The sequence below is a fragment of the Haliotis cracherodii genome, unplaced genomic scaffold (assembly GCF_022045235.1).
Source record: "Haliotis cracherodii isolate W230 unplaced genomic scaffold, xgHalCrac1.p SCAF_9, whole genome shotgun sequence".
In the NCBI taxonomy this organism is placed as follows: Eukaryota; Metazoa; Mollusca; class Gastropoda; order Lepetellida; family Haliotidae; genus Haliotis; species Haliotis cracherodii.
The window spans coordinates 45,369,707-45,385,749 of record NW_027266343.1 but is presented as its reverse complement, the minus strand read 5'-3'; the positions used below and the strand labels follow the sequence as shown (position 1 = coordinate 45,385,749).

At 39.6% G+C, this 16,043-nt stretch overlaps 1 protein-coding gene across 1 annotated transcript in view; it reads right to left on the bottom strand.

Annotated features, from left to right (window-relative positions):
• Window positions 1-72: 72 nt before the first annotated feature.
• Window positions 73-16,043, bottom strand: part of LOC139452135 (serine-rich adhesin for platelets-like) — a 46,967-nt gene continuing 30,996 nt past the window's right edge. The window contains exons 3-4 of the mRNA XM_071233470.1: window positions 4,120-8,101; window positions 73-3,708 (exon numbers count right to left, since the gene is read on the bottom strand). Coding sequence (XP_071089571.1) covers window positions 2,277-3,708; window positions 4,120-8,036 — 5,349 coding nt within the window. The 5' untranslated portion in view covers window positions 8,037-8,101 and the 3' untranslated portion in view covers window positions 73-2,276. The remainder of the gene's footprint in view (window positions 3,709-4,119; window positions 8,102-16,043) is intronic.

The following is a 16,043-nucleotide window of genomic DNA, read 5'->3' as shown; positions in this document are numbered from 1 at the left end:
GAACCAGGTCCCACATTGTAACGTCCCAATTCTCATCTAGAACACAAAGAACCACAGAGTCAACATTTATTTTACACTTTATTAACATTTTTACATCCAAATCTGCTGAAGATGTACTCATGTTTCCGCACACATGGCTGCAGTCACCAGCCATCTGTCCATCTTGTTAGCCTACATCTGCTGGGATGTCGGGACAACATTGACTACACATGGAGTAGTCGATACATGGTAGGAGGGGCTATATACAAGGGCTGTCTGTACAAGATATATACACTACTATAATACACCAGTGTACAATTCAATATATACACACACCCACTGCCAACCTGACAGGGGCAAGATGGCACCAACAATAAGTACAATAACAACATGTCATATGCAGGGCTCAGTCTAGAGGCTGGTTAAGATAACAGAACCCTGGTTCCAGAAGATGTCCTACATAGTGGTTAAATTAAACAAGCTTCTTAAGACAGATTTTCATTCTCAAATGGAGATTTTCAACAAAACTGAAACTTAGCAATTTGCTATAGAGCTTCATACAAGACAATCCAATCGCTTTTAACTGTTTGAAAACAAAATCTAACAATGTCCTAGAATGTGGCCATCTTATAGACCGGGCACCCAAGGACAGAATTGCATTCTCATATGGAGGTAAAAAAAAAAAAGGACAATTTGAAAGACCTCGATTAACAACAGGACTTCATGAAAGAAAATCCAATTGTTTCTAAAGCTGTTCCAGGAGAAATCTTGTACCACACATTACATAAAGTTTCATTTGTAAATGTACTCATGTATTAATTTGCAAGCCATTAACAATTCATCTCTGGGCAAAACAGGACCTTCACCTATTACTTCAGACAGGCGTTCAACCAACTTCAAATCAAATGCAATATGCATTAGCAGATACTGGTTTTTGCCTGGCTTCTCTCTTGAATGAGCAGTGAATATAACACAGCAAATGATGTACATGCAACACACAATAGCTTAACCTCCTTACAATCTAAGTGATGATCCATCTTAACATTCTAAAGTGATAGCCTATGGAGAAAGTGCGCAAACCAAATTACAACTATGATTGACAACAATAAAAGAAAAACAAATTTTAAAACACCAGTGAATCAAACATTAAAAATCTATCAAGCGAAAATGTGTAAATACAGGAGTTGGATCAAACTCCAACAAAGCCCCCTGCATAAGAGGCCTTAACTTTGTGATAAAGTAAAGAAGCAATGGGATTTCTGAACATGACCCTTCTTGCTGGATCATTATGATATCACTCAATTAGTAGAACATTTAATGTTTACATAATCTCTACGCACAAAAATGATTAAAAAAATGGTCAAAACCTAATTTTGTCAGCAATTTGGATATTCAAGTGCCAAAAAGTGTCTTTCTAATATGAAGTATCTCATCACTTGAAGTTGTTAACTTGTGAGTAAACTGGAAACTTCAATGCAGGGTAGAAAGATAAATAACAAGAAATAAGTAACAAATACACAATGCACCAAAACATGTCTACAGACAAAACACACAACTTAAACAAAGACAGTCAAAAAACATAATAGCACTTACAATGTATATGTGAACATTTAGCCAATTGGTGCTGCTACCAAAATCTTTCATCACTTATTTGTACTGATGTTATTTCTGTAATAATTTTCACCACCAGAGCTTTCCATCTATTTGACAACAAACCACAAGAACCAGTGAAAATGAAAATTTCTTATTTCAACAGACCTTAACAAGTTCAACGAAAGTGTTACAACATATAAGTGTAAATCTCTTATTAGTGTACTAGGGTAATATTTTCAAACCCTGATTGAATAATGACGGTGTAACTTGTTGCTAGGATATAAATTGATGGATATTCTTGGCAATAATTTAAATTCTATGGCAGAATGATAAATGTAAGAAATATTCATGGAAAGGATGATAGCAATCACTATACGCAAAAGCAATGAAAACCTATTGATGGTGCAGGGATAGTCACACTACAACTAGAGCAACATCATGACAGGTCCTGTGCACTACGTTATTCCCCCTGATGCAACATATGTAGAACCACAGCTTCCTTTGAAGAAGATACAATGTGTGTATACACTTCCACAAAAACTGTACAGTTGATAACACATATTTCCACATCAGATTTTTTTGGGTCATTTTTGCCATTTTAGATCATTTTTTTGTTGTTGAGACTACAAAAGCCACAAGGCTGAAATGCAATATTATTCATGGCTTATCCACATGAAAATCACATCGACACAGCAAATCCTGCTTCAAATTTCAGGTCCATCCTGCAAAGCAGTGTAGTTTGTGAGCTCCGGCCCGTTACTGAGAGTAAGGACACTGTTGCAAGCTTCTGCTGCCGCTGCTGCAGCCTTAACCTCTGTAGGTGCAGGAACAACTGGACTTACATCCATTGCCTCTTCTCCATTCATAGGCAAGTCTAAACGAGCTACTTTCTTGGCAAATGAGTAGTTCTCAATGGGAAACAATTGTCTTTCTTTCCTTTTTCTCGAGCTCACACGAACTCCACTTGAGCCTGGTGCCCTTCGTGGAGGCCCCGTTACAGTCACTGGCTGTTTGAACTGTGGTACTTCAATCTTTTTCCTCAACTGTGCTTCGAGCTCTGAGGCAGGTTTATAGCCTGGAGGAACTGCATCAGCCAGAGAAGGAGGCTTGTGAACAGTAGCAGGTTTGGGAGCATGAGAGGGGACAGAGTGAGAGGTAGTGATCACAGATTTATTCACAATATTTAAAGGTTTCGACAGCACTATAGGTTTGCTCTCATTTACAGGCTTGGGGCCTTCCAGTTGTTTCCTGCGCTTGTTGAACTCCTGCCAAAGACCCTTCTTCCTGTCCGAGAGCTTAATGGACCTTGGCTCCAGAACCTGAGGCTGGGCCACAGTTGTAAGGATTTCAGTGTCATCAGGATAGTGCTGGTGGGTAAGGAAGTTCCTCAAAGAGAAGAACTTCTTGCAGCTGCAGCACTTGATACACAAGCTGCTCTTTTTCTGGTACAGATCCAAGTGAATGTCACCATCTTGGGTCACAGATGGATGCGAGTTTGTTGGTTTGGGGTCCTTGTGACGAATCTCAATGATCTTCTTATCAGTATCACTCACATTTTTCTTATTGCCCTTTTTGAAATGAAGTAAACCTTTGATCTTCACCTTCAAGGGCCCCATCTTTTTCAGCCTTGATCTTCTGTTACCGTTCAGTGGAGGATTGGCCCCTCTAGATCTTGAACCACTAAGCCTGCGTCTATTTGCAGGTGAGGAATGGTTTTCTTCCTCTGAGTCCTGTTCAACAACTCTCGCTGACTTTTTCTCTTGAACAGCCTCTTCCAAGAGCTCAACCTTTCTCTTTTTCAATTCTTCTTTCGCAAGTTTGAGTTTCTCAGCATCTGACAACTTAGTCTTCTTTTTCCCATTTGGACTTGCTGGTGGTACAGCCGTTTTCTTGCCATTTTCACAGACAACTTCTTCCTCTTTTTCACTCGTCTTCTCCTCTACAGGTTCTGCCACAACACAACTCTCGGTGTTGGTTTCACCCTTGAGTAGTTCCAAGAAATTGATCTTCTTATGCCTCAGACGCTTTGACTCTTGTGGCGGAGGAATCTCTTTGGCTATTTCTGTCACAGGCAAGGGCACATCTTGGCTTGGAGTCACTGCTGGTATTGGTATTGTTATTGGAACTAAATCCATCCTGAAAGAAAAAAAGCAACTGAAGTTCTGGTAATATTAACAAGAACTTACACAATATAGTAATAATGTCATGGCTAAATTGTTGGAAGTTGGCCGGTGAAGAGCTTTTTATACATAAAGCTAATAACTGCTTACTCCATTTCTTATATGGCAAAAGCAATTCAAATATCACTGGGTCAGATACTTTATTAAAAAGTCTCTCAGGCAGGAATTATTATGTCACAGTAATCAACCTTCTTTACAATTTAACTTCTCAAATATGTTGGTATCAAAAGTATTTTTCTCACATCTTCCAAAAAATAGCAATATCATTACAATTACAACGACTCCTCAATTGACTAAAATAATTCCTAATCCCAAATAAGGATCAGACATTACTGAAATTCTAAACAACCCTTCAATTTTAACTTACTTCTCCACAGCAGCAGTTCTTGGCTGAGCCTTAGGCTTGATCTTCTTCCTCAGTACACCAGCAGTAACCTTGACTGGTTGACTCTCTCCAGAGTAGAGTGAAGCTAAAGAACCATCAGAGGACAATTCGGGGTCATCACGACGGACCACTTCATCCAATTTCGACATCCTTGGCTGAGGGTTTACATAGTATCCAATCAGATTCTTGGCATAATCTTTTGAAACAATCAATGTGCTCTTAGAATTGTACGCTCGACCATACTGAACCAAAAAGTACCTCTGCATTTCTGAACAATTAAGAACATCAATTCCCAGCAGCTGACATCGTTTCTTCAGGATGCCTGTATCTTTAGCTGGCAAGATTTGTTTATGGATGTCAACAAGTCTGACAAATGGTTGGTTTTCAATCATGATAGCCGGAAGGTCATTCCAGAACATTGTGACCGTCACAATCCAAGGAGTGTTATAGTCTGATGCTGCAGAGGTAGCAGTGGTAGTAGAAGTTGTCATAGATGGTGCAGAGCTGTCCATGACAGCAGCATCTGGAAACAAGTCAGACTTATCAAGTCTGAAGTCATGTCCCAATAGGTCAAATGGCTTCTCAATATCACCAATTGTTCCCAAATCTGCTTCAAGCAAAGCTCTAACAGGACTTTCACTTGGATTGACTGTGGGAGGCACCACAACTTGAGATGGTGCCGCTGTAGTCTCAGATGTATCTGCTGGTGGTGGAGGTGATGCAACTGTTGTAGTTGTAGTTGCAACTGCTGCAGCTGGATCTGTTGTGCTTGCAGGTGCTGTTGCAGTCTCATTTTTAATCTCAAACCGATCCTTACTTTCTGTGTCAAACTCAGAAGCAGCACTAGAAACACTCTGCCTTCTCTCAGTTTCATCTGATGTACTTACACCATCTACAGACTGCTGGTCAGACAGGTCTATGTTATCCACTGACCTGTCATAGTTCTGGTTGTTGTCCAGATTATACTTCCCAGCAGCAGAATCAATGATTTCCTCCGGTGTTGTCTCAACATCCTTCACAGCATCCAGTAGAATGTTCACCTGGTCTGGCGTCAAGGTCATGTTTTCACCCATGAAACTGATACCAACAGAGTCCTCAGAAGGGCTGTACAGGTCCACAGTGTCAGATAATGAGGAATCATGAGCAGACCCTGGAGATCCAAGACTATCATTCTCCATGCTGAGAATTGTACTGATGATCCTACTATCCATATCAACGATGTTCTCCATGGTAGGTGCTTGTGGTGTAGACTGAGATGACTGCGTCTGGGAAGCAGTACTTGGAGTACTGCCTCCACTGTGGAGAGTTGAGGACAGTCCTGCACCATAGTATTTCTCACTGATGGATAAACCAGCTTTCCCTCTGCGTTTGATTGCTTCAATGTCTGCATCAGTTAGATGTGGAACAATTATGTCTCCAGGTTTGGGAGCTGGAATTATGATCTTATCTGTGGGAGGGGGTGGTGGCAAATCTGTGCTGGCTCTCCTTCTGCTTCTTGAGCTCTTGTTCAAATAATAGACATAGTCATCTTTAAATTTACCCGTTATTTTCAATTTGGAGCCATTATCAAGTTCCAGCTGTTCTTGAAGTTTCTCCAGCCTCCTTCGACTTGTCCTCCCAATAACTGAATGTGCTCTGTCCTGAACAAAGTCCACCTCAAATGGTTGCTTGAAGTCAGTCACATCCTCTGTTGATGGAGCAGGTCCTGTTGGACTGTCCAGCAACTCCACCTTTATCTTTTTCACTTTTGCCTTTGTTTTTAACTTCGGCTCTTTCACATGCCTAGCAATTCCAGACTTTGTTTTAGACCATGAAGAATACTTTCTTCTCTCCTGTTTACCATGAGTTGTATCAATTCCATAATCTCGGGGTAAATGTCCTTCTCGAAGACAGTAGTCATGGTCATGATGAACCGAACTTGTGTCAGCAAGCCCAGGCTCTGTGCTATTTTGTAAACCCCCATTGCTTATAGTACTGTCACTGCAGTGAGGTGGTCCCAATTCATCTTGCACCTCAGACCCTGCGTCCGACCTTTCCCAGTCTCCACAAGGAGACTGCAGGAAGGAAGGTAGTCCAGGAGATGGAGGAACACTCATTGGAGGTGAGCTAATTAGTCCTTTGTCAAAGTACGGAGAGGAAAGTGTGGAATGATCCTTTGACACATTTAATCGGAAATTTTTACTCCCAATTGCTGGGCTTGAATTGTCACTTTTAATATTGGAGCTACTGAATGATGCAAATGTTCCTATTCTGAACTTGCCAACTTTTGGAGGAATCTGTCCATGAAGACTATCTACGCTGCCAATAGGTGAACTAATTCTGCTATCACAACCATCACTAGAACTAAAACCCTGAAGTGTTTGCTGCTGCACAGTAGAATCTGGGTCCTTCTCTGTTAGGGGCAAAGGCGTCAGTTTAAAGGAAGGAAAGTCTGTCATAGAAGAGTCTACAGATGATGTAGGAGATAGAAGGGATGGTTCTCCAGACATATGATCACTATCTTCATGTTCTTTCACAGGCAATGTCATATGTTTATCCTCAAAACCGAATCTTAGACACACACTTTCTATTGACATGCTCCTTGCACGATGTTCTACTTCTTCAGTCGAGCTATTTTCTCCACAAGAATCGGATTCTGCCCCTGTTTCTGTGTCATAATAGTCTGTGCTTTGTCTTTCAGTCACCTTTCCTGGTTGAGAGGCATATGAGTGGTCCGACTCAACACTAGAAGCAGGCCCTGAGGCATCACTGCTCTCCATTCTCACATCACAATCAGTTGTGTCCATTATACACTCTTCAGAGCTCTTGCTAGCATGCATTTCCATGGAAAAACTATCTTCTTGAACCTTTTCTGTATGACCAGTTGTCAAATATGTTTCTAATAAACTTGACTTTTCCTCATTATCAGTAGCATCCGAACAAGTCCTATCACTAACAATGGCAACAAAGCCGGACTCAGACTGCTCATTATCAATAACACTTATACTTGGTCCTGCAGCTGATCCCGAGACTGGTTCCTCAACAGATCCTGATGGACTAGCTGCCTCATCGTTCTCTGACACTGTCTGTTTCTCACAGATTGCACAAAGCTCACTAGGATCAGACACCCCAACAGCATAATCAGTCCTTGGCTTGTGACAAACAGGACAGCAAGCTGCTGTTGGTTCAGTCAAGTCAAAATCACTGACATTGTCATGCTTAAGCACACTTTCATCGTCTTGTTCTAACTGAGCGGGCTCTGTCACACTCACATCACAAGCGTATGATTCTAGAGGAGAATCTTTAGATGTCTCTTTAACAGATGCAGAGTCAGATGAGTCATCATCATCTGCACTCTGAGCACCAGCTGGGTCAGATGGTGGTGGTGGTGGTGGTTGTGATGGACCTTCTGATACTTCAGAAGACTCCCCACAACCACTTTCACCATTGTCTAAACTGTCTCTTTCACATGATGTGTCATCAGACTCCTCCACCACCTTCTGTGAGGAGTCAGTTTTACTGTCCTTATGTTCAACAGACAAGTCTGTAATAATAGCACTGTCACTGTCACCTACTACCTCTCCCTCCGCACTCCATGAATGTCTCCTTATCGTCCTTCCAGGAGAATCCTCATCCACAACATAGTCAACACCACTTGACTTTTCACTGAACAACTTGCCTACCTCACTTGTGGGTAGGTTGCAAGAGTTCTGTCGCTTAATCTCACTACGTAGCTTTCTAGCTGAGCCCATTTTGTTACGCTTGTTTGGATCCTCTTCCTCTGTAGACTCTTCTGTATTTGTATCATCACAGTTAGCCTCACTCTGAGTCTGGCCTCCTGATTGGTTGGATGACTTGGGGTCGTCTCTCTGCAGGGCGGCAGCTGCTGCCAGAAGGTCCAGAGGGTTGAAATCCATCATCCACTTGCCTTGTCCAGTCCTTACCCAACATGGAGATTAGTTGTGAGGCGAAAACTTCTAAGAATCTGAAAAAAATCAGAAAATTACAATTAAATGTTGTTACCAGAAGTATTTTGTCACATATATGGCTGAAAAATGCAGTAGCACTAAAAGTATTGAATAAATAAGTACAATGAGCGAAACTTATTAGAAGACTCAAAGGGGAACTAGGCTAAAGCAAACTGGTAGTCCCAATAAGATTGAGTCAAATATTAAAATGACAATTTGTTCATCTGCAAACCCAAATGTTATGATGAATAGTTGGGGTTTTTTTTTGTTTAACGCCTCACTGGGAAATATGACAGTGGTCGGTAAATAACCAAATCTGACCACCCAATCCCATTAATCACATCTAACAACAAGCATGGTTGCCTTTTACAGCATGCATAGGTTGCTGAAGACCTATTCTATCCGGATCTTCATGGCATACGATGTATAGCAATCTGGCAATTTTTCAAAAACAATATAGCAATACATAATAGCATAGCAATAATTACAACTTCTCGCATAGGCTGAAAACCATACATATTATGTTGTCACATTTTTAAGGGTGTGCCTACATACTGAACAATGGAAGTTTTAAGAGAATAATTAATGATAGCCAAACATAACATTGCCAACTGTGATTTTATCCACTCGTCTGAAGGCTCAGTCTAGCAAAATTCATTCTGGTCTAGTAAGATCAGCTTATTCTAGTCCAGATACTAAGACAAATATTTACTAAAAATAATGCTCCAAACCATGTTTCGGCTGTTAGACTCAAAAAAGTATTTGGTACAGATTGCATCTCAACATGCATGATGTTAATCATTCTTGTATCGAAATAAATAGGCATATGATATTATACATGTATGCAATTCAAACTGGTCTTCAATTCCACAAATTATGCACTTGTTACCAATTACATGTTTGTAAGTACAGGGGTAGAAACTAACATGTTTAGTCTACTAGTCCTTACAATGATAACATATAGCAAAACCCTTAAAAATGGCAAATGTCTACTTGTCCTTATGATACCTTAAGTATTGGGCAGTTAGACAAGGACTATAGGACCAGTGCCAATTTCTAACGCTGAAGGAGAGTATCATGTCACCCTTAGCTATAGTCCAGCTACATCACAACAGTTTACCAAAAATTCATTACCAAAATAAAATATATCTTTCAGTCAAGATGAAATACCACCAGCAAAATTCTGCTATGAATAACATCCTCAGTATTTGCGCTATTTCACCTTCTACTATTCACTCTTAATATGTGATACACTGGTACACATAAATGTACTGTAATACAGACTTTCACCATGCTGAAATTAACAAATTAGTTCAATACATTTGATAATGAAACAGAAGAAAGTCCATTAAATATTTGATAAAATCATTAACATATAATCATGAATATGATGCCATTTGTCTCCATCAAAATCCCTGAATTACATTTGACATCATATTTTATTTACCCTTTATGCTCTCCAATCATCGAACTAAAATACAAAATAATCTGACAAAGATCAGTTGGTACAAATACACATACATTGATCCTCCATATCAACCACCAACAAGCAGAACGGCTTGGACAACAAGCCTAACCAAACACCCCGTCTAGCCTTGGTACGCTCCACAATAAACACACCAAGGGAGAGAACTCATCTTGACACACTCGGCTGGCTTTGTTCTTGAAACTCGCTCACCAAGCTAATCAATACTCGGCCAGATTTCAAGTACGCCTCAATGAAGGAAGTAGGGACACTGGGCTGCCTCCCTTGCCAACTCACTAAACAGGGAGAGGCATGCAGCCCATATGCTTGCTGCAGAAAGCTTGATATAAGATAACACTGTGAGAGAAATCTCGGCAAGCATACAAGCACATCCACTATGTGACCTAAATGTAGTAGTCTCTGCATACAGCAGCCATTTCGCCATATGGTAACTCCACATCTGCTTTTAGCACACATTCTCAATCTCTGGGATATAACAGGCATTTGTGGGCTTTCTCTCAATCACAAAACATTCTCCCATCTTCAAATTGAGTTCATTGCAATTTCAAAGGGAGAGGCTGACACAAAACAGACATTATTACTGGTGCTGTGAATTTCATCAGTATTGCTAAAGCATTCAAGATTCCCATTATCTTGAGATATTTTTATTCAGTAAACCATCACTGATTTGCACTAACGTGCAATGGAGATTTGCAGAGCACATATCTGGTGTAGATGCTTCCTTCAAATTAACGTCATGAATACCAGTTGCAAATATGTGAACACTATCAAATTCAAAGATGGATCAAAAACATTTTGTATTGAATGCCAATAAGAGATAATGTCCGTTATCAGAATTTTTAACATAGCTTCAATGAAAATACATTTTTGTCAAATGTTTTTCACCATAATTGGGATGAATTTCATTGGAAATAATCCTCTTAGTTTCCAGCATGTTTCGTATCTTTTCCAGTTCAGGCCAATTCATTAATTTGTTGGCTTTTTTTTTGCAAAAAGTGACGGAACCCTACACCAAAACACATGAATTCAATAGTTCCATGAATCTTTTATCTCTAATGCTGTATTTGCTAGATCCCAACACTCAGGAACAACGATGGAAACATCTCAATAGTTGAGTATCAAGCCTGATAGTATGATATCATTTCATTATAAGAAAATATAATTATCACTCGGATGCCTAAAAAATTTAATCAATTAGTGAAGGCTTATCTAAGATAAACAGTCCATAAAGTTGAAGTATTTTGGATCCACTAAATCCATGAGGACATCATTACAATTCTACAGATAACAACAGTTCGAGATTTGAAATGAAACTGCAATTTTCTGTTCTCACCACCATATCAGGTTAATACTGATATATAAATAACATTACCATGACTATTTTAAAGCAAACTTCAGTGAAATAGGCTCAAGTTTGGATCCTAGTGAATTTCTCTCCTATTTGGTCAGTGCCATCTGCTTGGTCAGGCAGCAGGACCAAGCATGTAGTGGCCTCGCAAACCTCGGTAGTCACTCGACACAAACACAACATTTGCCAAACGTGTTTGGGCCGTATCTCACAGCAATGTTCACACAGATGCGCTTGGTGGGCCACACCTGTATTCGACTGAATAGATTGTTATAGATAGGATGCAAATCAATTCTGACATAAAGCACATGTAGGAGGAGATCTCCCATATTTAACCTGACAAGCTACCTGGCTTATCTCACTGCATATTCTACATATAACATCAAATTTTGTCATGAGTGATTACATACACTCATGAACACAAACAATTTCTCGAATCAAAATATTTTTTCAGATGATAATGTTCTCCATCCAATCATTTACCTGAAAGGTCATGTATATACAATAAAGATGTTGTTATCCATAATATTCCCAAATCCTCACCATACACAATATTGACATTGAATTATACTACTCAACATTTGCCAAGGACAAACATTTGTCACCTTTAGTCAAAGGTGTGGTCCTTAGCAAATGTTGAGCAGTATGAGGCCAATCAAACTGATATGTACGCTTCAAGAAGACAAAACGTACTGAACAAAGAGTATTAAAAGGCCAAAAAGGTTGGGTGATAACTATTTACTCAATGTCCTCTAAAACACATGCACCAACCAGAAACTTCACAAATACCCAAAAATGAATATTTCACAGACTGACCAATGAACATGATGAACAAAAGAAAATTTTAGATTTTATTCGAACTTCAATCAAAAAAGTGAAAATAATCTCACATAAAATCTCTGATGAGTCACATAATCAACAAAATTAACCAACCAACCAACATTACCTTCTGAAAGCAGCGTAACAAGTTATTAAAGCCTCATAAGAAAAACAAGACAAGATATACTGCATGTTAATGGTGTCCCCATGTACAAATCAATGACATTACGGGCTTTGTCTTGCAGGCCTGACTGAAGAGCTCACCAAGGCCCATACAATATTCATTGCCAACAGTCTCTCCATCTGATCAATACAGGCCTACAATTCAGATTTACACAAAACACCCTTTGTTTAGGCCCAACATTGATCCTGGAGGCCTGCACATATATGAAGACATGCTACATTGGACAGGGAAAGTCAGAACAAAGTCACAGTCAGCACACCAGCATCTCACATGATCAGATGTTCATTTGCACAACGTTAGGGGTTAATGGAAATTTCTTTTCTCTTTATTACATTACGGAGAAACAACTGTAATTATGGTAGACTGACAGAGTGGATTACCTTTGCAAGGTATAACCATTGTTGTTATTAAAAAGTTATTTCCCTTGATGAATTTATCAGGGCTTTCTCATCAAAAAGGTTATCAAAACATTCACAGGAAAACAGGACTGCAGATGAAAACAAAACAAATGGACATAAAATAGCAGCAAATTCAAACAGCTGAATTAATTTCTTTCTTCAGCAAGACAGCTCTTAATACTTCATGAAATGCAACAGCAAGTGTCGCACTTAAAATCAAACACAACTCACAACGGAGAGTTCACATTTAAACCTGAAAGTCAAACGGTCCTTGTCATAGCCCTAATGATAGACTTAGTGGTCCTCAATTCATATACCATAGCCAAATTCCACAAGGACCCCTGACTCCACTTAATTTCTACCACTGCAACTAGAATATTGGTGATGTTGACAATAACAATCACTGCAGCCTATTACTTTATCAAATGCGAAAATTCAAATTGCAAATTGTAACGTTCTTACACTACTCTACTCTCACAAATACATTACACATGTCACAAGCAAATCCACATATCTCTAATCACACCAAACTTAAATCTAACAAACAGCGCCACCAGGGCTAGTGTTATAGTTATGTCGGAAACACTGAGCTCAAATATTTAGCATAGCCTGGTCAAACTCCAAATCTCCCAAACTAAAACAAAGATTATTCCAATGACGTCCTAGGCTGTTCTTTTCCTGGACGTGATAAAGAGGATTAACAGACCAATATGTCCTGTGAAGGCTAGGAGCAATGTATCAGCACCTGACTATCAGGACTGGCATTGGTAAGGAAAAAACAGGTCCATTCTGCAAAGCGACCATTGAACTAGACTCCTAATGTAACACAGACCAATGACAGCTGTAACATGGGAGACCTCATTGTTGAACATGGACTCTGCCACCAGTCTGACCCCATCACTGGATTTCACTCGAGGGATCTGCTGGCTTTCTCCCAGGATAGCTGTGTGTGTAAATCAATTTATCCACCATTAAACATGTTCAAGGCTGTTCAAGGCTATGCCAGTGAGCCAGGTACATGATGGGATGCCACACTAGTGCCTTTTAATAAACATTTTACCCATCTGACCAACTTGCTGGAAATAAATTCCTTGCCTAATCTCACGAATATTGGATAAAGCATGACAAGAGTGTCTCACCCCTTGTTGGAATACTGAACAGTGACTGGAATAGGCTTCCTGCATCCAGGCATACTGAACAGCTTCCATAAGGTCTAAAGAGGTGGACACCCTCCAAACAGGAAAGGGATGAAGACAATCTCAACGAATTCCCTCTGAAATGCCAACACAACTTAGCTTCAACTATCCTCATTGCATTTGATGGCAAAAGATCATTCCTTGATCAATAGATTTGCAATTTCATCACAAACCGGAAATTCTATCCGATTTCCTGATTTTATCCCAACTTCTAAAGATTTTTAGTGTGATGTGTGTGACCTTTGTACATTGGAAGCTGCTCAGGAAAATTTAGAATATTCTTCATGTAACAATCCCTTTTCTTTCGAGGATAGTCCATGAGCATTCATCATACTTGCAAAACGCATGAATTTCTATTTCAAATAAGTTCAGAAGTCTATTTTACTCTTAACAACAGCAGCTTCTTAATGCATTTTCAAGCATATCTTCAAAGATACATAAATGTACAGTTTGAAAAGAGAACGCCCCCCTATACTTACCAAACAGACCATTAAACACAATATTCTTTCTCACAAGACAACTGCTGTGTAATTATACGCTTGAAGACTCAGATGAAAGTATAGTGTTTGGTTGTGGTGTGAATCTGCAGGGGGGTGTGAAGGGGGGAGAGGAAAGGGAGGAGAGGGGCCACAAGAAGTTAGAGAAATGGAGTACATGTGCCATGACCGTGGATTAGGAGAAGGACGAGTATCATGATGGGGATTGAGTGAAAGGACTGTTTATAAATCCTACCATCCTTCAAAACAATATCTAAAATATACATGTTCACAAGATTCATCTCATAATCAGGCTAAAAACAAGATTCTCATCAGCTTGCATCTCACGACCAGGTAAAAAGCAATACGTCTCCAATCAGCTTCCATGACACTTCCCATGACAAAGGGCCCACATGTCACCCAGCACACTGTCCTACCTCACTATAACATGAATGCTGAACATGTAATCCCTCATTTCTCGAATGAATACACCAACTCAGTATCTAGCATAACAATCACAAAAACATATGTATTCCATACAAAACTAAAAGTGTCTCATTATAATGCTGTTCAACATTTGGCAGTTGACTGTGTCTGTGCCTCTCTATAACGCACTAGGCTAGAGGATAAAAGCTTGAACAGCAGACAGGCATTGTAATCATCTGCACAAAAGCTGTCACAATGGATATCATCAGAACACCATAGTTATTGCACAATTCACATTCAGCAGAAAATCAAAATATTTTACCCATTTGACAGATGAGTTTTAAAGCTAGAATTAAACTTTCTTCCAACATACATGCATAACCAACTTCTAAAACTCAGTGTTCTCAAATGATTCAGCGAAATGGGAAAATAAGACAATAAGAATGACAAATGTAGCAATAAAGAACACTAGTCTAACGTCTGAGTCTAGTAAAATTCTGTTCGGACCAGGGAGATCTGCCAGTAATAGTCTAAAGATGATTCTAAAATCTACAGAAAAGAAAGATTTCAGCCAAGTTTGTGCTAGTAGATCAGCCATAGAAATTGGCACTAGTCCTGAAATTTTCTATTTTAAGGGTTTTGCTATATGTTATCATTATAAGGACTAGTTTCTATCGCTATAGTTTGTGAGTGAGTATGGTTTTATGCCGCTTTTAGCAGTATTCCACCAATATCACGGCCGGGTACACCAGCAATGTGCTTCACACATTGTACCCATGTCGGGAATCGAACCCAGGTCTTCAGTATGAAGAGCGAATGCTTTAACCACAAGGCTACCCGACCGCCCCTCTATTGCTATAGATTCAAATGTGTTTGTCACAGACAAGAATCATCAAGAATATATTCGAATGAATGAACCAAATAATCACGAATGGACTGTAGAGGACTGTCAAGTGAAAGCATGTTATCTCTACCTACTAGACTGGAAGTAAAGATGGACTCTGGCAGCCACTAAGCTGCCAGGAGATGGAGGTTGTTGATAAACACTCCCTGCCTCTTACAGTGTTAAACAAGGCCTAGTTCAGTATTTCCCAAACCTTATCACAAGGTCAATGTGGGAATTGATGGGTAGTACTAGTAGGTTTGTCACATATAATCATAAGTGTCACCCAACTGCCTCATAATTAAAATAGACAGGTTGTAACAACAGCAGCACAGTTGTCATCCAACTCACGGATTTACAAGATTTGCTGTTCAATGCAGCAACAGTCAAATTCAGCTATAACACAGAGCAGTGTCCAAAATAACTGCCTGACCCCTGACTGTGGCTGGTAGCTTCTCTGCCAGGCTGCATGAAATTTTCCTCCACCTGCAGGACTATCTAGCAAATAATTTTCAGACTTATTATGTAATCAGATAGATAGTAACACCTTGTAGATTCTCATATAATTGATTGCATTATTTCAACTGAATTAAGACATGATTTGTCTATCTTCGTTCAATATTTATAATGCCTGAACGTGGCAAGGTAACTTTGAAGAAGGGGAGGCAAAACTTATGGGTCACCTGCCCAACTGTCTTGTTGGGTTTTAAAATTATTTTGAACACTGTCACTGTCCTGAAAAA